We start from the raw sequence: 23,559 nt of genomic DNA on the forward strand, positions 1-23,559 counted from the left end.
CCTCAGTAAACAAAGCCGTAGTGCATTCGTCTGACGTCAGCACAGGTAGGGCTCCTACACCAATAAAAATTTGTTGATTTCAGCTGATATATATCAGATAGTGTTTATATTGGTGTAGGAGCCCTACCTGTGCTGACGTCATACGAATGCACTACGGCTTTGTTTACGAAGGTAGTGCTTTACTGGACACAAACACTGATAAGTCGAAATTCACCAGATACAACACTATCTGATTTCTTCAATTTTTCTTTTTAATTGCAATAATGCTGTTCGTGTCTCTGCGACTGAGGTTAATTACCGGTAAATGTGAATAGGAAATGATTGTAAATCACCTTGAAAAATCATTTTTGTGCTTGAGTTCCGGCTCCCAAGTAGCAGGAATTGTCATAGGGACAGAGCCTGGCAACTCTCGTCTAGTCAGGAGTACTAATTTATAAAATATTTTGCAAATGAAACGCCCGTACGCATAATCGATTGTAGAAGAATCTTTTATTCAATATTCTAATCACAATGTATCTCCTCACACAGTTTTATCACATAATCATTATAAATATTACAGAATAGTTTTACTACACAATTTTTACATATATTTACATACAGGGTACTTACAATTTAGTTTGAATTTAAACTGTACCTTTTATACATACTGTAGTAGGTTTTCAGGATAATTTCCATTCAATACACACACATGCCTACATTTAAATATGCATTTTTTAAAATTTATGACATCTATCACCCTATAGCTACAATTCACTATACTTAAGAGTTTCAAAGGATTTATACATTGTGGTTTTCGATCTCTAGCAGATTGAGAAAGAACTGTTTTTGAAATTTGACAACTGTTTTATTTATGAGAAAAACATCTCGCTTCTACAAGAAGTCTAAAGTTTTTGAGATGAGACGAATCTTTGCAGCTTTACAAATACCAAAGTAACTTGGAAAATAATCAAACATCATAGGATATAATTTGATACTCTATAACCTAGTTGAGTGATTCATAGTTCAAGCTTGAAAAAAACAATAATCAACTTATGCTTACATTAGAACATTAGAGCAGTCAGAAATGAACTCGGATCACAATATTGAAAAAACTTGAATAATCTTTCATGAGAAATTTTAAGCAATTTATCACTAATTAACTGTTATTGATCATAGAAAGATTGCGAATGCTTCGAATTTTCAAATTGCAGCATTGCAGCTTCTAATGAATTTATAAATAGTTACATTATGAAATTGATTAATTTGAACGAAATTAATCCAACATAAATTCAAAAGTTAGCTTATGTACAAAGTAGCGTTTCATTTGGGATTCCAATAACATCGTTCTCATATAATTTAGTTGAATATATTCATTGAATGATATCTTAATGAAGTTTAATATTATTAGAATGGAAGAATAGCTCAACCTGTACCCAAGTAAGCGTATAAGTATATTACAACGTTTAATAATCTGGTTTAGCTGTAGTCAATGGATTGTCATTTCATTGAGAATAAGGATTCCAACAGAAAAATATTAGTGAAATAACTATGACAACATGGATTCACAATATCAGCTAGATTGATAAAGAAAGAATAATTGAAGCTTCTGAAATCCATCGACGATCTGTATAAATCACAATCTCCAGCTGAAATATTTTGCTCCAGCATCGCTGAACGAGAAGTTGTAATGGAATAAAATATCAATCTCAATTCATCTCTAGTATAAAATTTATATTCCAAATTTTCCAATTCACTCTCAATCTATACATTAAAATGACTACATAGCAATATATAGGCATTTAAATCAATAGAAACAAAAATCGAATGATTTCGATTTTGAACTCAATAGGAAACTCACAATGGATTGGTATATTATCACAAAGTTTCCAATTGAATAAAATTCCACAATGAACAATTATACTCCGAAGTGATCGTTGAGGCTCTCTAATTATTTACGAGTAGTTTCTGCACTCGTTGAACTTGCAGCTTAGATTCAATCGATCAGAATATGGAGAGTGTTAGCTAATTTTTTCCAAGTAGGTGAATTTTCCTTGTCTATCAATTTAATAGTAATTGCCACAGTCCCGCTAGGCTAGCTGAGTTTTTTGACAGTTCACTTTTGGATTGAGATTAATCGAACCACACATTGATTTCTCTACATTGAAAACTAACAGAAACGAATTTTTACGATGAATGGCGATCTTTTAAAATGTTCTAGGAATCCATGGAGTGAGAAGGAACTCTGCTACTATACAAAAATTATTTGACCGAGCAAGGATTAACCCGGTACCTCTTGCCAGTGCAGACATGTTCCTATTCACACAATCATATGACAGCGCCCATTTTATCAGAAGCCAAGGCTGCCAGACATCAGAGAACGGCATAGTCTACTTTCCGAATTCATATTTGATACCAAAAAACTTATATACGAGATGGTACACACATTGCGTTGAGGGGTATTAGTGAATCTATGCTATTCATACCTATTCATACAGAATGATTAACTACTCATTCATAGAATCAAATGGATTTTTCATTACTCCTAATCATCTTGAATAAACAATACATAGAAACCTCCCATCGCAGGTAAGATAAAACGTTATTCAATGTAGAGAATTCAATGTCTAACAGCTTCAGCCCCTAGATTGAAATAATCAAGAATATCACTATATTTACAAACACTCAAGATTTTCTGTAGCACTTTACACCATCTGCAAGCCCTTCGTTATTGACTCAACATGCTCCTTGGCTTTGAGCCTGAGAGCGGCAATGGAATTCGACCGAGGATCTGGCGACGAGGAATCAAGGGCGGGCGAGGAAGGCGAGGCTGCCTTGTGAGGAGGATGAGGTCCTCCTAGTGAGGGAGGAGGAGCACCCAGTGAGGAGGTGTCCGTCGTGCTGGAGGTGACGACTGGAGGAGTCAGGTAGCTGGGGTAGCCGGTCTGAGGGTGCGCCAGGAAGCCTGGCAGGGCACTGAGTAGGGGGGGAGCCAGCCAGGGGTCGACGGGGAGTGCCAAGGATGACCCGGGGACGCGGCCCAGCGACGTCACGCCTTGATGGTACTCGCTCAGCCCCAAACGCGCCGCTTCCATCTTCTCCTGGCGACGCCATTTCGCACGCCGGTTTTGGAACCATACCTGTAACAGAAAAAAAATATTCGTCAATCTATCGAATATGAAAATAAATAACTAGTATCCAGCGACTCTTTCTATTATATATGATATCAAATTTCTTCACAAAAACACTTCACTTGAATGGGCTACTTTTTTACAAATTAATAGGAACAATATGAAAACTTGTAGTACCCTTTATTATTTAACATATCACAACGACTAGTTTCGACCATAACTTGGGTCATTTTCAAGTTGAAATGTCAGTTTTCATATTGTTCTTATCAATTTCGTCACAAAACAATTTATGAAAACAAGCTAAAGTTGACTGGGCTTCTTAAATTAGTAGTCAATGAATATCACAATGAATGACATCGATAACACTCCACCACTCAATTCATATAGGCCTAATATTATACCAACATTATATTAGGTAGTTCTGAAACTTCCTGACAAATTTTTACTTTCTTCAATTTTCAGTACTGGCTTCATTAATCGCAATCATGATGATGTTCTTCTGAGTGTTTATCCGTTTCATAACTATATTGGTTATGAACATGTCTATCCTTATTTCGTCGATGGCGATCGTGAAACATTATAGAATGAGTTGAAAATTGGAAGCCAATGTTCCACACTATTACTATTTAATTGAAACTCAGCTGGAGAAATTTTTGGTCATGATAAAAAATCTTTCTGAAATCACAGAACAATGAGTTCATGCAACAACTTCCAATAAATGCCGACATTCACACACAACTCTGCAACATTAGACGCAATGGAGCTAATGAATGGATGATGGTGACAGTGAGCCACCACCGCAAGGACAACAATGCACAAGTAATAGGGGAATTGCCAGAGCGACAGAAAATGCGTTTTTATGGGTCTCAAAAGACAGGAAATTTCACCATCGCTTCAATTTCTGCCCTCGCTCACCCCTCGAGTATTGTTACATCATCCCCACTTGGTTCTCGCGTTCTGACATTCACTTTCTCGAAGTCTTCTATTTACTCCTCAATATTCCTTCTCTTCCCTCGTATTTCCCCTTACTTCCCATTCGCTCCTTTTACCCTTCATCCCCTTCTCATCATCCTTTTCCTCATCCTCCTCCACTACCCTCCTCGTTCTCCTACTCCTCATACTCATTCCACTACCTCTTCTCCTTCTTCCTATTCACCCCCTTCTCATTGCGGTCCATATGCCATTATAATATCATTGTTCCTTCCTCACGCCTTCTTCTCTTTCGCTTATTTCCTCTCTGTCTGTACCATTTATACTAATTGCGTCTCAATGCTTCCAAATCCCACTCTTCTCATTCACATCTTGATATTTCTTCTCTTCCATTATATCAGTTATTCTCACATTCTAACTCACTTGCAGTCCTCGATCTCCATCTGGCACACAGCTTCTTTCTTCTCACTGGCATTCTTTCTTCTCACTGACTCTCTTCATCTACCTCTTTCACTCACTCTTTTACTTTTTCTCTCTCTCCATATTTCACTCCCACATATTTTACCTTTTCCAAATCTACTTTCTACTCTTTTTCTTTCCTGATATTGTAGTAAGAAGTGTCACTCCCTTTCTCTCGTCTTCTCTTTTTTTGTATTCTTCCTCTTTTTAACTTAAAGTTAAACCCTCTTCTTAACTCTCGAGGGTTGAGTATAAGGGAGGGCCGACTGCGTCATAACTTCGCCCTCCCAGGTCAAAAATAGAGGCAGTCATTCAATTCAATTCTTTTTCTTCTGCATCTTCATCAACCCATTCTACATTCTCTTCCTCTTCTCCATACTCTTCCTATATATCTTCCTCTTTCTTCAACTATCTTTCTCTTGCTCACTCTATTCCCGTATCTCTCCGCCTCCTCTACGATCAACTAACACACCCCCATAGAAGCCTGCAGGCGGTCCGCAGGGAGAGAGTAGAGTAGAGAGGACAGTGAACAAGTGAAAAAAAGAGAGAAAAGTGGTAGATGGACAGAGAGGAAGCTAGTGCTGGCGGGTTCCAGGTTTATGACATTACTTTTGCTATAAAGGCATTGTGTAGCTTGAGTGAAGCACCGGAGAGAGGCTCTCACTCAAAATGAGTTTCATATGAAAAATTGAAGGCAATTTAATAACGAGATAAAAAAGTCGGGCGGGTGATGGAATAAAGAGTGAGGGGGTGAAGAAGGAGTGAGAGGAGAGGTGTAATTTCATTTTCGTCCATTTTCTTAGCTGACATTCAATTTGTACGTTGTGTGAGCGAAGCGGCTGCTAGCCTCAGCTTACACTTTTTATTCTATCATCTTCTATTTTCTCTCCGTCTCACCTCATCTTCTTTGATGCTGTTTATTGCAATACTGAGCTTACAACTTTTTTGCACTCATATTGACAACGTCTAAAGTGTTTAAAGCCATTCTGTGCTGTTAAGACACTCAACTTGTGAGGAAAAGTTGTTACTGAGAGAGTGGTGAGTGAGTGTTGGTTTGGATCGGAAAGAATCCATTGAAGCTGTGATAACTTCATATAACTACACGAGTTTAGATACCAAAACCACCTACAATGTACTATAAGTACTTCAATTTTGAAATGAGTTCCAAATATGGGAAAATGTATGCGAATCGGAAAAATTGTGACTGTGGATGAATTGTGAAGTCTATTGGATCTCTGGCAAAGTTGCTAAACTAATAACTAATGAATAAAAATCACCATTACAATACCACTAATAGCTGATCTGTTCACCAAAAATTCATGGCATAACATAGTCAAGTGGATTAGGTCAATTACCGGAATACACTCACATTATCGAAGTTTTCTCATCTGCCATTAATATTTATGCAAAAATTATTATACATGCAAACTCCAAAAACAAATAATTTATTTCGATTTTTTATGGAATTTAAGTTTTCGATATGAATACAGGCCGTTTCTCGATTAAATCTATCACTATTTTTCCTATATTGCTCCAATATCAAGATTCTATCGGTGAAATTTGTATATTAATTTTATATTTCAAAATTCTTTGAACTATCTTGTCACTGTTTTTCAATAGTTGATGGTTCCGATTCTCTTCCTCATATTCTCTCTAATTCTCTCAAATATCAATCAATTCCCTATCAATAATTTTCCTACTCTGTAATCCAATCTTCTCATAGTCAGATAAGTATACTACAATCGTTTAATTCCATCAGCCTTCAGCGAAGCACTCAGCAAGTGACTTGGCATCTCAAGGTTTCTTGGTTGACGATCGAGAAGGAAAGGCTACGTACTGTATGAAGAAAGACAAAGAGAGACAGAGAGTGAGTGAAAGTGAGTGAGAGGGAGTGTGACGGAGGCGAAGTTCGAAGAAGGTTGCCAAGTTTGCCAAGTTGGGGACGAGTGGTCGTTAGTAAGCACAGCTCGGCAGAATAGAAATTTGAATTAAACAGTATAAAGTTTTGTAATTAAAGGGGCACACACAAACTGTGCGCGTGCGGTTGTGTGTGGTGTATGTATGTGTGTGTGTGTGTGAGTGTCGGTTGAGACCTGGAAAGGAGCATCCATTGCCGCCAAACGAGGTTAGGTTGGGCGCATAAAGGCGCGCTCATTGGCGCCAATCTACGGCGGGCACAGAGTGTGGAGGGGTACAGGGTCGCACAGGGCGCTAGATAATCTTGTTCCCGTTCAGCGAAATTAGAATTACCGCGCCCCCCACCCCACTGCTCCACCTTAGACTGCTGCCTTGCATTGGATTAACAAACCCTATTAAAGACACACACTTGCAAGCCTGTCTTGCCAACTCATTAAAGGAGGTACCCCCCTACCCTCAACACCCCCCCAATCCGACAAAACCACCATCCCTTATCTGAAGCAGCAGCGTCTTCTCATGAACTAATCAGTGTGAGCACTCAGATTAAAGGGTAGGAGGGGGTCGCGGTTGTTGTTACTGTAAGCTGCAGTATACACGAGCGTTTGTTCAGCTCTTAACTGACGCAAAATTACCAAAGTTTAATTATTTAAATTGAGTTATTAGTTGCGGCGCGCTACGCCGTTCGCTAACTTCGCCTTGCCGGCCCAGTTAACAATGAATAATTATTTCCGAGTTGGCTGCTCTGACTGCTTCGAAGATAGTGTGGGCTATGGTTTAGGATAGTGAAGATGGTGATTCGACTAGCTACTTGGAACCATAATTATTATATGTTTACAGTAGTTTACGTTAGCAACAGTCTGGGATGAAAATTGTATATACCATATTAGTAAGTAATATTTAGTAATATAAATCTTTGTCAATCAATTTTATAGCCAATCTTCAGCATTTCAGCTTGACATTGTGATTTTCCAAATAAGTTTAATTCAATTGAAAGTTAATTCATTTTTCAAAAATATCTTTTTCCAAGAAATTACACTAAAAACTCAAGGTTTGAGATGGGAAGTGAATTTAGGAGAAGACGCCAGAAAGAAGAATGATAGAGAAAGAGCTAATCAAAAAATGAAGAATCAATGAAGCAGGAAGTTGAAATATGTTGGAATCTAATATCCTTGTTGAAGAAGAATTGAATTTATGGCCTTATGAAGGTTGAATAACGAAATGAATGCGATGTGAATAGCAAGAGAGTGATATCACGAACGTGTAAATCATTATTAATTTTGATGAGAAGATGCAAAATCATGTAGTATAGAACCATTTAAAGTTTTAAGGGATCTATTCTTCCACAAGTTCCAACTTGTGGAAGAATAGATATCCCCAACAAAAAGCTGTAAAGCCGAATGATAAGTTCAATGTGGAAAGTAGTGAGAGTTCAAAGGAATGGTCAGAAATTGAAAGAGAATGAAACATCACCAAATAGTGAGAAGAAGGATGAGTAATGAAGGGGGCACTGATCCGTGTCGAGACGTTTACAACTGAGCAGACGGCATCTTGTGTGTGTGTTTAAACTCTTCAGGGAGCACTGTGTAGGGAGAGGAAGCAGGAAGAGAATAAGAGGAAAGAGGGGTGAGGTAGGGAGAGAGAAGAATGAAGTGCCAAATTGTCAATTAACGCATCAGTCGGGAATCAATTTGTCTGTACCGGCCCTGGCAACCGCGGTCTGCTCGCTTCTGATTGGCTGCCAAAGAGCTTGCACACGCACGCGCACTCACGTACAGCCCGAGGGTTGATTGTGAGGGGGGGAGGAGAAGTAATTCTTCCCCTTCCCTTCCCCGAGCGGGAGCTGAACAGTGATGCTGGATCTCCAACCCTCGTGCGTTTCCCCCGGTGCCACTAAGGGTCTGGTACTTTTAAACTGTCGTTAAAGCACATCACAAATCAGATTCGCTTTGAAAGACCTCCCAAACCTCTCTCATACTCTCTCTCACTTTTCCACCCTCGTTGGCTGGAGAGTGAAAAGGATGAAGTATGTAGTCTAAACCCTGACGCTGTATTTTTATCGCCGGTGATCGGTTCCAATTTGATTCGGTATCAATGGATTTTTTGCGTGGGTTCATACTCTAACGGGAAATTTGGAGTGGGTTCCTTGGAAAATACCCGTACAGATACAATCTTATAGCTGACTGACTGGAAGCAGATTCTACAACCGCACGAATAACACTAGAGGAATATTAGTGGTTTGAGAATTATAAGAATATGAGTATTATGTAGTATTTTTTCAAATACTACAGCGACAAGTTAGAACCTTTGAAAGAGCAGTATTATATATGTATATAGATAGTATTGTAGTCTTGTAGTATTTAGTGTATAGTAATTGATTCATTCGAGCTTCGCTCGAAAATTTTTCTTATTTTCGAATGTTATTTGATTATTGATGTAGACGATCCAAATTATAAATTCATAGTTAGAAATATGCTCAATTAGCCCTATGCTGAATTAATACTGCTAGATTTAAAAAAATCCATTCTAGTGTGGAACGCTTCCATCTCCTCACTCTCTCTCTCTCTTCTCATATATTCTTCTCTCTCCCTCTTTCTCACACACAATCTCTCTTCCACACAAATTCTCTTCCTCCTCCTTTTCCCGATCCTTGTTTATTCCACACCTCGTTTCCTGAAGCATTATTATCCTTATTCTTTTTCTCTAAGTACCGTCTCCATTGCGGAGATTGGCAATGATCATGAAGATTCTCACCTTGTTCAACGCCGCTCTAAATAGGTCATTTGTATCTAATCACAGCTAATATTCCTGTTAGTTCTTAGTTACTAGAGAAACACCACACCAACAATGGTAATGCCTGTTTACCATTTGAATGGACAGACTATGTTAACCCTCCCAGTACAATGTGCCGACTCAACACACAAAACATGCTTGGATCATTACCAGCGACCCCCAAGAGAGAAAGAGAGGGAGAGAGAGAAAGAGAGCTCTTAATGCGGTTGATGCAACTTTACAATACTTATGCTTCGTTTCAGTTGTTGAATAGACTTATCTAAGATTATTGTTGGTTCAGTTACCGACGGAATATGCTTCAACCAATAATTGATGTAACGGTTCAGTATAATTCTCAGTATGCCACAACTCCAGACTGAGTTGGTTCAAGAGGAAGAAATTTGAAAAAAAATTGTTCATCCTGGTGGGATTTTTTGTAAAATAGACATAACTTTTCTTCAACTAACTAAATAATTGTGATGAATAACATTTTTTTCATGACTTTTTTTTAGTTTTTGCTCTTTATCAATGTTGCATGAGTGATTCTATCAGTGATGTGAATAAGTATTGAAAATTTTTAAATCATCTTATCAGTAAAAATATCGGGGCACCGAGGACTAACTATCGATTGGGGGAGGACTAACAGGCACAGCCCAAAACTGTTTCTTCCCCGAATTTTGATTTATACACTATAAATATTCCATAAATTAGGTTATGTTCCATACACTTGAATTTAGGTAAAATTTTCAGTCCAAATATTTGAAAACATAAAAGTTCTAATTTAGATTGTTCACAAACCAAATTGAATAACAAAATAACACTCACTAATCACTTAGAACTGTAAAATAATGATTAACCTTTTCATGTCCTTCAGCGAGTTTTCTCAAGGATGAGACCTAGTGCAATAGCATTTTTATATCATAAACCTACCATGTTCAAAATTTCGTGAAAATCGTTAGTTAAAAATGTAAACAGATATACAGAAATTGCTCGCTTAATATAATAGAATAATGATAGCTGAATCACTCCAATTAGGAATTCTATTTGAAAATTCAAGGGAGTGTTCATAATATTCACGACCTTATACCAGATAATTTTGATACCTGGAATAAAGTCTCATCAAAGAATAGCATAACATTAACTACATGCACTGCAGTTAACTCAATCAAAACCTTTTGAAACTTGTTGGAAATGTCTGGAATAATATGCAGAACAATTTGACTTGTTCTATTAAACATGAACAAATTATCATTTAGTCAGATGAGTGACAATTCAATTTTGTTAGATTGGAAATATTGGACTTTTCAGTAATTTCTCATCCACAATAATTCACCCTGCTACCCTGATGCTCATTTACATTTTGCCCTGATAATAAACAATAATTTTCAATAAAAACTTATATTATAAAGACAATCATTTCACATATTGATGGAGTCAAGTTTCTCTTATTCTTTATCAATAAATAAATTCTGGAAATAAGTGAACAAATTAATAGAGGGAAAGAGGCAGGGAAAATAGCTGAAGAGAACTGAATGACTGGTATTATTGTTGGAATAAAGAGAACTACAAGTTGAAATGATGTTATTTATGGAAAGGCAACAACTTACAGTGGGAAAGAACTTGGGCAGAAATATCTTTTACTCAGGGCTGAGATTTTTATTCGGACAAAGAATGAAGAAACAATGTTTGGAGATCTGTCATGTATAACTGTCTGTTTTGTCAGTCAGAATGGAAATGGAAAAACTTCTAAGACTTATCTGCTACTTCTGCATGCATGGGTTACCCCTCCATCAACTTCTCTTTCCCCTAAAAAAACTTCTAAGACTTATCTGCTACTTCTGCATGCATGGGTTACCCCTCCATCAACTTCTCTTTCCCCTAACACCTAGCCTCACCAACGCAATATGTATATAGTATATACACAATAAAATATATATTTAAATCGAATTATACTCTGTCTGTCACCGACTTTGACTGAGCGATGACTCGAGACCTTTTTACCTCCTTATTTCAAATTCTTCTTTTCTCATTTACTCAATTCTTCTACTCTTCCTTCATATTTTCATGCTTTTTCCTTTTTAATTCGTGTAACCTACTAGACTCACCGGTGACAAGTACGAAATTGGCTAACAAAGCGAGAGCCGGATGTTCGTGAATTTGAAGGGCAAAATATTATGTCTCACTATCTCGAACTTCTTGACACGAACAGCTCATTGTTCAAACTGATTTGTTCGTATTTGTTAGTGATTTATCTTTATCTGAAGCACTCCTGACCTCATCTGATAGATGATGATCTGATATTTCATAACTGTTGTATATACTCATTTTTCTCAAATGAAATTTCTCAATTTATCAATAAGGATTTTATATTATATGAGTTTAATTTTATATTAGAAATATGCTATTTGTCATACATGACATCAAAACCCATTCAATTTTATTGAACTATTATTTTGTGAGTAGGCAATCTAGTCGCGGATTTAATTATTAAATGTAATTGATAAAGCGAGAAGATCTCCAATGTGCAAAGAAGAAACGTGTGTTTTAACACGTTCGTGAAGGCAATATTATGATTTTTAGCTCCATGCTATACAAACAAGAGTGAGGCGACTTCTGATCTGTCAATCAAGGCGGCATGTTTTTTTCACATAAATAGATTTTGAATTTTTCTTTCGAGGCCTGTATTCTTTAAACCGTTTGTGAAGTATAGTTGTTGAGTTAAGGCATTGCTTACCTGAAGGATTCTGTCTTGAGAATTCAATTATAGGCTGTCACAGTTCGGGCAGTTTGAACCTGCATAATTGTGTTTTCGAGATTTGAATCTTGTAGGGAAAGCTGGTGCTTTGATTCAATCGGCTGGTAAAAGTTTTTTTTAATGTTTATTTATTTGAAGTCGGGAGAGGTTTAACCGGACCTTTTAGGATAAGGCAAGGGACAATTTTCAAGGTAAGATAATAGTTCATTGTACATTCTTTTTCCAGACCTATAATTTTAAACAATAATTTATTTTTATTTTCAAAAACCTGAACGACCACAGATCAGCAAGCGAGTTGCCCTTAAATTATTATCTGATTATTATAATCAGAAATATTCTTCAGTGTGCATACTGAGCAACTGCAACTGTAAAGTCGTGGAGAGTACATATTCAATAAAATACCTGGGTGTTCTTCTTGATTCAAGGTTGCGTTGGGAGGAACATAATAAGAACGTGAAAAAACAACTCTTCATAGCATGTAGGAAGTTCTATTTTCTTAGAAATGTATCCCCAAATGATGTGTTAAAAATGATTTACTATGCCACTGTAGAAAGTAGATTGTCATATGGAGAGGTTGCTTGGGGAGGTACTTATTTCTCCATTATCAATCCTTTAATAGTGGGTCAAAAACACATTGTCAAAGTAATGGATAAAAAACATATGATACATTCGTCTTTGGCTATATTTAGAAGCTGGAATTTGCTCCCTCTCAGATACCTATATTTTTTTAAAACTATTCTAAGATTTGGAAGAGAAAGAGAAACAAATTTAGAAATAGAGCAGGGCAGGAGACAGCACTTGAGATCAGGGGACATGCTAATACCTCCGCGACCATATAAGGAAATATTCCGTAGATTTTACTCTTGTATGTAGCCCCCCGAACATTCAACAACTTGCCGGTAGAATTGAAGCAAATCAATAATAAAAAACATTTTAAAATGAAGTAAGAGCTTGGCTTCTATTACAAAATGATGTGGAGAGTTTATTTTCAAGAGTAGAATAGATCTGAATTTTGCGGGTTTCATTGGATGAATGTCTTCTTTCTCTCTTGGAAATTGTGTGAAGATAATATTATTATTCAAGCTACATTAGTTATTTTCTTATAATGTTGATAATCATGGACGGAAATTTATAAAATGAAATTTATGAGTCTGCTAATTGCTTGGAATGAGCATTGATTATTGGTTATTCTTTCCAAATTAAGGGAAAGTGGATTAAAATGGTAATAAACATGTATTATCTAAACTGAAATTCCTCACCCTGTCATATTATGCAAGTTCCGACTCGGCAAAAAAATTCATAGTTTTTTTCTCTTAATTAAAAATACGATGGTGACCCAAACAGGACTTCTAGTCCTCGGGGTACTTTAAATTATTTATTCTTCTTTTGATTTAAATGAGTTATTGTGATTTCTTTGTACAACGTGTAATTGTATTATTTTATTATCTTTATATTATCTTCATTTTAAAAATGTGCAAAATTGTTGTTGTAATATATCTACTGTACTATTCATAATTTCTGATTATGTGTAATGTATAAATTGGAAGAATAAATGAATTTATTATTATTATTAGAGAAATCTTGATTGTTGGTTATAGTTGTAATCTTTCCTTTATCTCAATTTCATATATTTTCCGTTTCGCACCGTTTCATATTTGAATATTCATATTGAATAAATAATTTTTCGCTGTTTATTAAGAAGCGGAACGACTAGTTTCTTTTCTTTCTTCCACAATCACATATTTGGTGAAGGCATTTAGCTTACACAGTTGTTGAAGGCGTCTCATCGTCATTACATATTGTATTATGCTCGTACAATTAATCAGATTGAAATATCTATCCAGCCCAATTATTTTAATTCAAATATTCATCGGATATATAAACTCTCGTGGAGGGAGAGTATGTAAGTAAGCATGTAAAGTAATGAAATGAAAACATGCATCATAATTTAAAAAATATTAAAAGTTGTCTCTTCGATTATTTCATTACTTGAATTCCTGAATCGATCACTGGACCAGCACGGAATAAACACTTATAAAACGGTAGTAATCCAATGGATTATTCTAAGCCTTATTGAGCAGCACCCTAATCTACCTAACTCTACAGCTGCTGAATGAGCTGCAGTTGTTCGAGGTGATATACTTAAGAAACCAATCAACCAAGGCTGGAATTGGACACAGATTTAAAAAAATTGCTCTCTTATTCGTATAGTTTGACGGGAATTGGATACACATTCAGAAAAAAAAACACTCTCGAGCTCTCAAGAACTATCGAAGTCTTCTTACTTCCTCACACCAACCGACCGATCACTTCAATACAGATTCCCTTCAAGCTGTCAGCATGCGTTGAATGGGAGGCATTGATACGTTATTCATGAGAGATGCTGTGAGTTGGAAGTGAATATCACTATCTCTGTTCCTCAGCCCTCTCACCACTCCTTCTCCGATCGAGCGAATGTTTTTCTTTTGTGAGATTTAATGACACATGGAAAGGAGCGAAAAAAAGGCGGCCCGGTGATCAAATCATGAGTGTAATTGAAGTGGTGTCGAAGAGAGTAGAGAAAAAGAGAGAGGACAGAGGAGATATTAGAAGGGTCGGCTGCAGAAAAAGGCTGAAGCTACGTAAAATCTATAGTGAGATTCCCTCAAAATTGTCACCAATCTCTACATATGGCATCAATGCTTCTCATTCAACCAATGCTGAAAGAATGAAGTGAATCTGACTACATGCGCCTGTCTAGTCGGAGACGTGTCTCACGGTTGACTGGTTCAGCTCAATGCTATCAATGAAAGTTTTTACAACAAACAATGTTTAGCAGTTCAATTAGGCTTGGTTAGAAGTGGGGTTTGATGGTTGTGGGGTGGGGGGTTAAGTATGGCAAGGGGAAGGACACTAATCTGCTGTCGGATCACAGCTGAAGGGATGAAGGGCTCCGACTGCATTTTTGGAAAGACACCTCAGAGCGGCGTACAATGGAAAAGGCCGATACAATACTAGCCCTTCAAGGCTCACTAGATCTGTTCAAGCGCGTAGAGAGCAAGCACTTGAAACATTCAAGTGCCTGATGAATTCTGTTAGTCTATGAATATTCCGACACCATTATTTTTTAAGGTTCAGTGCTGACAAATATTAAATACAGAATGTTTGGTAATCATGCCAAGGACTTGATAGATTTGATTAATTATTCTTAACTCATTGTTATAATTTGAGCCAGACACATTTCTGGGCAGAACAGCAAAATAATTTTTTTGGAATTGTCAATTATTGGACAGTATATTTCATCTGTGATGTACAAAGAATTCATCATTCATAAGCCTGTTTTATATATCCATCTATGAGCTGAATGAGAAATGTTTTGGAGTTAGCTTGGGGAATAATACTTCATGATGAATAGTTGATGATTGAGAGATATGGAAATGAATTTGAAATTACATTTACAGCAGTTTATCCTACACTATTAAACGATTAAACGAGCAATTTCTGTTCATATGTATGGATGTTTTTATATGTTTACAGTATATGTTCAGATGTTGTCATGTTTATATATATATATATATATATATTATATATATATATATATATATGTGTGTGTGTGACCTGATCTCGAAAACGGCTTTAACGATTCTCACGAAATTTGGAACAAAGTAGGTTTATGATATGAAAATTCGATTGCTTTAGGTCTCAACCCTGAGTTAACAGGCTGAATGACATTAAAAGGATAAATACGTTCTTGGAAAAAAGGTGGAAATTTTGACGTCTGTCGATGCCGTAATGGAAGTGAGTGAACTGAGTGAACGAGTGCATGTGTGGGATCATTCAGCTGAAGAAAAATTCAGCAAGAAAAACTTATTTTCGTTTATTTCTCTTTTTTTGGAAAACATGTTTACTTCAGAAAGTCCAGAATAGTTACTAGATGCTGCTAGTGTAGAATAGTACATAGTATATTAGCAGATATTGTAGCAAACATAGTATATCATTCTAAATCGAATTCATAGTATATCTATTTGTAATTGATGATGAGTTTGTTTTTTGATGTGTGGATAAATTGTTATCTTGATGAGTGATAGATAGCAGCTTAGACCTAACCTAGATTTTGATTTGGACTGTAGTATAAATTTGAAAAGGAACAGTTTTGGGCATAAGCCTGTTGGGCCTCCTCATATAACTGTGAGAATAATTGTACGACTGAGAAAATGAATAAATAAATATAAACTATGAATTTAATCTTTCGTTACAAATTTTCTATATGCTTTTACACTTCAGAGCAAAGCTCGGTCCCCCGATATTTTTCAGTGAATTTTGAAAATTCAATGTCATTTTACAATCAAATATGGATGACTAAGAGGAATTGATAAATCAATAAGAAATCTATTCTGCTTATTCATCTTTCAAAATACACTAGGCCTACAAGATATAATTTTCTATGATAATATCAACTTATAACTTATGATCGATTTTCTTAAACTGCATTACATTCTCTTTTCCCCTGACAACCCCTCACATTTCAAGTGCAGCTACATTTCATGTTTTTTGATTCCAACTCAACCGCCTAACTCTTACATTCAAATAGGCAGAGAGAGTAAGAGAGTAACACTGATGAAGAGAGAGAAAGAAAGGGACAAGAGAATGCCAAACATATCTCCGGCATCTAGTCTTCGAGGAAACCTGAGAGTTGCACTAAAGAGCCGTACTTCAGCAACGAACTTTCAACAGAACAGATTAGTCTTCTTAGGCACCGAAACGTAACTCGATATGCCTAATAGGTTTCGCGGGCCGTCAGACCTAGAAGGCTATAGCTTTACCTAGAAACGCGCTCGCTTTCTTTGAGAAATGGATAGAAAAGGGCAAGGAAATTAAGGAATCAGTGTCCTGAGGACTCGTCGACAGTACTGGCAGATGCTGAATGCTCACAAAAGGGCCAACGGCTGGCGGCATAATAGCATCCAAAGGTTGATAGGGGTAGCCTATTCAGGCCAACCTGAATGCCTTGTATAAACTGTTGACAATTGAGAGCCTAATTAGCCTTTTGCCGCTAATCAAAACCATGTCACTCGGAGACTAATGATCAAGGTATCAAGCCCCGTATCATGAATGGTCTTTGACGTTCAGGTACAGACAGGACTCGTGATATGCTACAAGATCTTTGCAGCCTAGAGTTTGCCCATGCTTTGCTACATGTCACAAGATTATAATATGACAACAATACTGGATAAGTCAGTGTACTCGCAAAAGTTGTTTTCAATCATGTGATTACAATATTGCTAAAATAATCAGCAATAATTGATAAACTGATCGATTGATGAAAATAATACAAATTTACAAGTTTCAATCAAGAGAATAGGCTAATGAGGAGGACGCTTTTGTTGGCTGCCTTATCGGTTAGTGCAGAACAGATTGAAAGATAAATTTAGCGCATGCGTACTGCTTTATTTACGCATCTTGCTGGCAAAATTTGGAAAATATTCTCGTGGCTGAGTGACCAATGCAATGAGGATATTAAAGTGTAGCAGAAAAATTTAGCAGATTCATACAGTCAAATTAAAAAGTCAGGAGGCTACTGATATTTTAACTTTTCAATTTCCTCAATAATATTATTCAGGAGAACTTGATGGTTTTCAATTCAGTTCACTGGATCCAGGAAACTTCAAACCAGCACCAGTATGCAATCCCACTCCTCCTATAATACTTCAACACTCTAAGCATAGGAATGAGTGGTACAGAATAACTAATAGGCACCAAACAAAAATTCATCATAAAATCATACAATTTGTTACAGTGATACGTAACCAAAATCGTGGATAGAACGATTTGCATATAACGTGAATTTGAATCATCGATTGAAGTTGAAGTAGTCTGCTGTCATTATTTAACATTTCCACAACCTACAGACACAATACCAATTCACAACTCCTCTAATCAATCTTCACCATCCACAATCTATCCTAGTCTACAGTCCTTTTCATCAATCCTTACAACGCACGACCCATCCGAGTTTACAATCCCCTTTTATCAATCCAGCTTTCCGGCAATAATTACACTACTTCCGAACAACAAACACAAATTGAACGACCTTAATGTCGGTCCAGTCAACATGGGATTGATAAGTAGCAGTGGCAGTAACAGTAACAGTTATTATGATGTTTGGTGGGAGGGTGGATGATGTAAGACGATGCATTTGCCAGGCAGTTATTAGGAGCAAGGGCACTGATTTGATGTGCGTGTGACGTGTGACAGCCTCCCCCGCTTCAGTGTGAACGGCCCCCTTTGTTTGTGTATGTTTGTTTGTGCGTGCGTGCCTGTCGTACGCGTGCACGTGACATGACGTCGCCGTTATTAGTAGTTGACGACATGGACTTGCCAATTACGGCAACGACGCAGTTCTCAAACGTATCTGTCGTCCACCAAAATGCAGCTTTCGGTAATGGAACGTGGGTCGACTGGCTAACAGTCAATTAATTCATCAAAAGTTGGAGGGGAATAGGAGACAACATGTAGAGTAGATATTGCTTGCTCTGGTCAATACAATAAAACACCAAGGAACAATGCAGGAGTTTTTAGCAGAAACGGGATTTTTGGTGAGGGGGTTTGAACTCTTACCTTGTTGCATGATGTTAGCTTGTGAAGGATAGGTTTTTTGGTTTTTATTTGTCCATTGTAATTTTATATTATATGTGTCTAGACTATGTGTCATAGTCTGGTCTCAAAGTTGAAAGTGAGATTGATAATAGTTCCTCGCTTTGCAATTATTGCAGATGAATCAATTGAAATGACTCTCAATTATTATACAAATTTTTGTAGCTCTACAAATTGAATATCCATTTCAACAATCTACATAATTATCAGAACTGTGAGATGGAAAATCACATAAATGTGCCTAATCCGTGAAGGCAAGAAAAAGAAGAGAAATCTTTAATACTAGCATACCAAAGAAATGAATGCAAGTTTTGGCATTGCTTTTATGAACCAGCAACCAGAAAATATCCAATAAGAATGCTCAATTACTGCAGAAAAAATCACATTCAATCACAATCACATAGGTATTTTTGGGGGACATCAGATCATTTCAGTTGATCTGAGAGAACTTTAATTTTTCTTCCAATATTATTTGTTCTTCATTGAGGAGACAGAAACTATATTCAAGTTTTATTGTTCGCAAGAGATTTTCAATCGACCCTTGTCTAAAATGAATTCCACAGTGAACTTTGAATATTGTTGGGAGGCTACAACAGTGGAGAATAAAGTGTAATTTCACAGTTTTTCTAAAATTAATTGATTCGAATTGAAAAACTGAAAACTCAAATTGTGTGGTGAATTCTACTGCTCAAACAATTCATCTCTCCATTCCAATTGACCAAATTCAAGCAATTGTAAATATATTAGTTCATAATTATTTTGTCCAGATCGAGGAATCAAAAACAATACAGCAGCCATAGGATTTGCTGTGGGCGTAATACAGCTGCTCAAACGATTCTCCACTGTAGCAAATCTCACAATAAACAGCAAATTATAAAGAGTTCATTTGAGTTGACCGAATTGAGCGCAGTCAATAAAGTGGAGAGGCTTTGCGTATAAATGAGCCTAATGAAAAAGTTTTCCGTCTGACAGACACCCTCACCCCCACCCACACCCCTCCATATGCTAGGGTGGTCGTTGAAGCCCGAAATGGGCCGAGGGTGGAAAATGAGCCGAGGGGTCTGTCATACCGCAGGCGCTCGGCATGGATTAGCCAACAACTCTACAATCATTAACTGTTTGTTACACTACGCGTTCACACACATCACAGCCCTCAGCAAGTTTATAAAGTGTGACGTCACAATTTATGCTGTAATAGAATTTCTGTATTTCAATGGTCAAAAGTTATTGGTTTTGAATGACTGTACGATTTGTATTGAGTATAATTCTTTTTAAAATATCATTCGAATAGATTATTGTTTGATGTTGGAAAGGGATGTAACAACAATACTGTAGTGGTTACTCGACTGTGAATTAAAAAAGTATAGTTTAGTAAGTGAACCTCCACAATAATTGTGAACATATACAACTATGATATTTAATTTACCTGTGAGTTCAATCTATTGTTTGGAATATTGTAAAAAGAAGAAAGAAATTTTATTCGTTTTAAAGTTTGGAGTCGAATTTGTCTGTAAATTGGGTTACAACCAATGTACCTAGAATATAACGTGTTCTAGTTGGTACCGTCTGTACCTAGAATACAATGTATTCTAGGTACGTTGGTTACAACTGTATTTTCAAGTTGGGTTTCAATGATCAGGTGGGATAATATAATCTGATTTACACTTAAATCCTCTTTGATATGAGTAGTTGAAGTACGAAAATGTCATTTGAGTGTATAACTAACTATTAATTCAGGTATGAGTGAAGTATTATGAAGTATTGTTGAAGTATAACAGTGACATTAGATTTCTGCATACGCTATATAGATATCTTGCCATACGCTATATAGATATCTGCAGTAAACTAATAATAAATTCAGCTTCAATATTATCTTATACATTTCGCAGTGGTTTACTACTTTACTTTATTGGAAACAGAGAAAGAGGAGGAATTCAGCTATAGGGAGAAAATATTGAGATGGGAGAGTGTTAGGCTGGCCACTAACGGTGGAACAAGCACATGAATGATGCACAGTCGTCTCAAATTATCATCTCAGCTGTGATCACAGCCAAACGATTTAAGCAAAAATTTGCAAAAAGCAAAAAGAAGTTGAAGAAGAAGATGAAGAAGAAGAAAAAGAAAAAGAAGAAAGAATAAAAATACGAGAAGATGGAAGAAAACAGGGATAATATAAAACATTCAATTTTGTCAACGAGAAGATGACACAATAGGGAAGGACTAGGAGTAAGATGATAATGCTGCTGCTGTTATGCCAAACGACGATTCTCTCTCTCTCTCTCTTCCTCTATATGGGACTACAGACTGCAGTAATCACCCTTATTTTGGGGGTGCGGTACAACTGTTATCCATGCAAACAGCGTTGACTCTCCTTTTCCCCTTTTGACATGTGATTGCCGTTTCGCTCGCGGCGGTTCATGGCAAATTAATTGATAATTTACTACAATAATTCGCTCATCCGTAAATTCGAGGGCTTTACTATATTTATTACGTTCACGCTGCACTAATACGAGAGGATACGGTAACGTTTTTATGAAACTTAATTCAGTCTATTAGAGTTTGGTTATTGAAAATTAATAGACTCAGGGGTTGTGTCGGATTTACGCATTTAACAACCCTTGGGGCCATTCTGTCTGAAGTCCTATTAAATAGCCCTAACAAAATTTGTTTTTCGCAAATCCCATGTGAACACCAAAAAAATGTAATTATACAAACATAATTTACCCACTTGGTATGGATTTCAAACTAAATCTCTACTACCTATCATTTATAATGATTATTATTGACTGTCTCTATACAAATAATTCTGAAATACCAGAGCCAATATAAAATCTAGCGTTGGAACAGTAGCTTAGTAGAAATCAAGATATTTCTTCATCGAATTGATTTTCAGTTTAAAAGAAAAACAAAAACACAAATTGAATGTTTTGATCGTAATTAAATGTATCTATCAAATAGCTATTGAGTTTATAAGAAAAAAATGATAGATTGAATTCATGAACTCACATAGTTTACCTATTTCTCAACTAATTCCACATTACATAGGTAAATAATTAAGTGGGTATTATAGGAGAGATCTTCATTTCAACACATATGGTAATGTAGTTGTTAGCACGGTATATAGAAGAAGACGGTAGGTGTCACGCGCATGTTCGTACTGAATTTCCGGTGTCGCTGACGTCATTTTATTTATTTATTTATTTATTTATTTACATAAATACATACATGGAGACAACAGGTTAAACCCTTATATGTCTCCTTGAAACATTACAACATTCTATATTCAAAAAATTAGATTTAAGATAAACATCAAGCTGAGAATAAAACAAGAGTAAAATAAAATAAGAACAAAATAAATTATATAACAAAAAAAGCATCTTAACAAGAGAAATATGTGTTTTTTATTTTTAAAAAATCCTATCTTATAGCTAGGATTCCCATCTATCCTGAATCTATCTTATCCTATCTATTGCCGAAACTACTTTCCAAGATAAAATATGGGAGGTGGGAAAATATGCACTTAAAATATTTTACATGGGTACAAACCATGCAATACAGAAATAACAAAGAATCATGTGGGCACTGAGAAGAAAAAAAAAAGAGTCATAAAAAAAGAGAGAAAGAAAAATGTCATACGGAAACCTGGCTACAAATTTTATATCTAATCACCTGTTTTTAACAAAAAAGTTTCGTAAATTGCCAATAGGTGTTGAAAGCCTCGGTTGGTGGCGGTGACGCAATCTAGCTGGCTGGCCACTGCGCACACATTTCATGACCCCTACCGTTTTCATCTAAATACCGTGGTTGTTAGCATCTTAATTCGTGACATTTATTGAATGGTAAAAAAAATAGAATGAAAATTCCTCGAAAGTTATCGCTAATAACAAACTTTGAACAATATCAAATAGAATAATAGCCAAGCCCTGAATGTGAGTTTTAGCCTTCAGCTTGAAGCTTTGAATATTTTTTCTCAGTTATTGGTTGTTTTATCCTTTCCTCAGACTATAAGAATCGTGATAAATACACAGAGTTCAATCGGAGACAAATAATCTATTTAAATAATAATTGAATATCTTCACTCTATGGTTCAATTTAGCTATAAGCTAGTAATAAAAACACAAATTTAAATTGTCAACCACTTTTTATTATTATAATATAAATACAGTAATTATATACAGTAATATTACAATAATTGATAATAATAAAAAGTGGTTGACAATTTAAATTTGTGTTTTCATTATGGAAAAGTGTCACAACATCACTCACAACACAACTGTAAGGTTATAAGCTAGTACTTACTACAGTATCTATATACCCATAGTTATATGGTTACTGTAGTAGGCTATATATTATCTATTGTATAACAAGTCGTTTCGATGTAGTATGGTGCATAGTACTGTAATAGTAAATTGGTCTCTACATACCAATTATAATAATGAATGATATGGTTGTTTCATGTCCAGTTTGGATTGTTGTTCAAAGTTATGATATTCATGATTATCATAAATGATGTATTATTGTCTTGCTCAATATTAGAAGCCCAATCTTTCACATGCCATCTTCCAGTTGGCATTCATAAGAAATATCCTGAATCATGCAGGTGCCCCGAACAACCACATTCGGGATCACTAACCCTCCAACGATAGGAAACCAAACTGGAAGGGTTCTTCCACTCTCAAAACTAACTCCCCACTTCCCACTATCACTAAATTCTTTCATTCTGAACATCTGTTGCCTGTCTGCCGCGGCCTTATACGGAACCCTCAACCTTTAAACCATATCACAATTACAACAAATTGTAGCAAAACACCTTCCCAACATTCACTGTAGTGGGCCTACTCAGAGACCCTCTGCACTACGACGGAATGAATTATAATCGTTATGGTTACACTCCATCAAGTAGTATCAGTATCATTTCGAATGTTATTTTCAGGAATGACTCAGAAATATTAGGCCTTTTCAGTTGAGGGTGGATACCGTTAGGCCCTC

At 36.2% G+C, this 23,559-nt stretch overlaps 1 protein-coding gene across 1 annotated transcript in view; it reads right to left on the reverse strand.

The window, feature by feature from the left end:
* Window positions 1-476: 476 nt before the first annotated feature.
* The window catches only part of LOC111043946 (retinal homeobox protein Rx1), a 54,872-nt gene continuing 31,789 nt past the window's right edge, over window positions 477-23,559 (reverse strand). Inside the window, exon 3 of the mRNA XM_039420140.1 lies at window positions 477-3,116. Coding sequence (XP_039276074.1) covers window positions 2,682-3,116 — 435 coding nt within the window. The 3' untranslated portion in view covers window positions 477-2,681. The remainder of the gene's footprint in view (window positions 3,117-23,559) is intronic.

Source organism: Nilaparvata lugens, chromosome 2 (assembly GCF_014356525.2).
Source record: "Nilaparvata lugens isolate BPH chromosome 2, ASM1435652v1, whole genome shotgun sequence".
Taxonomy (NCBI): domain Eukaryota; kingdom Metazoa; phylum Arthropoda; class Insecta; order Hemiptera; family Delphacidae; genus Nilaparvata; species Nilaparvata lugens.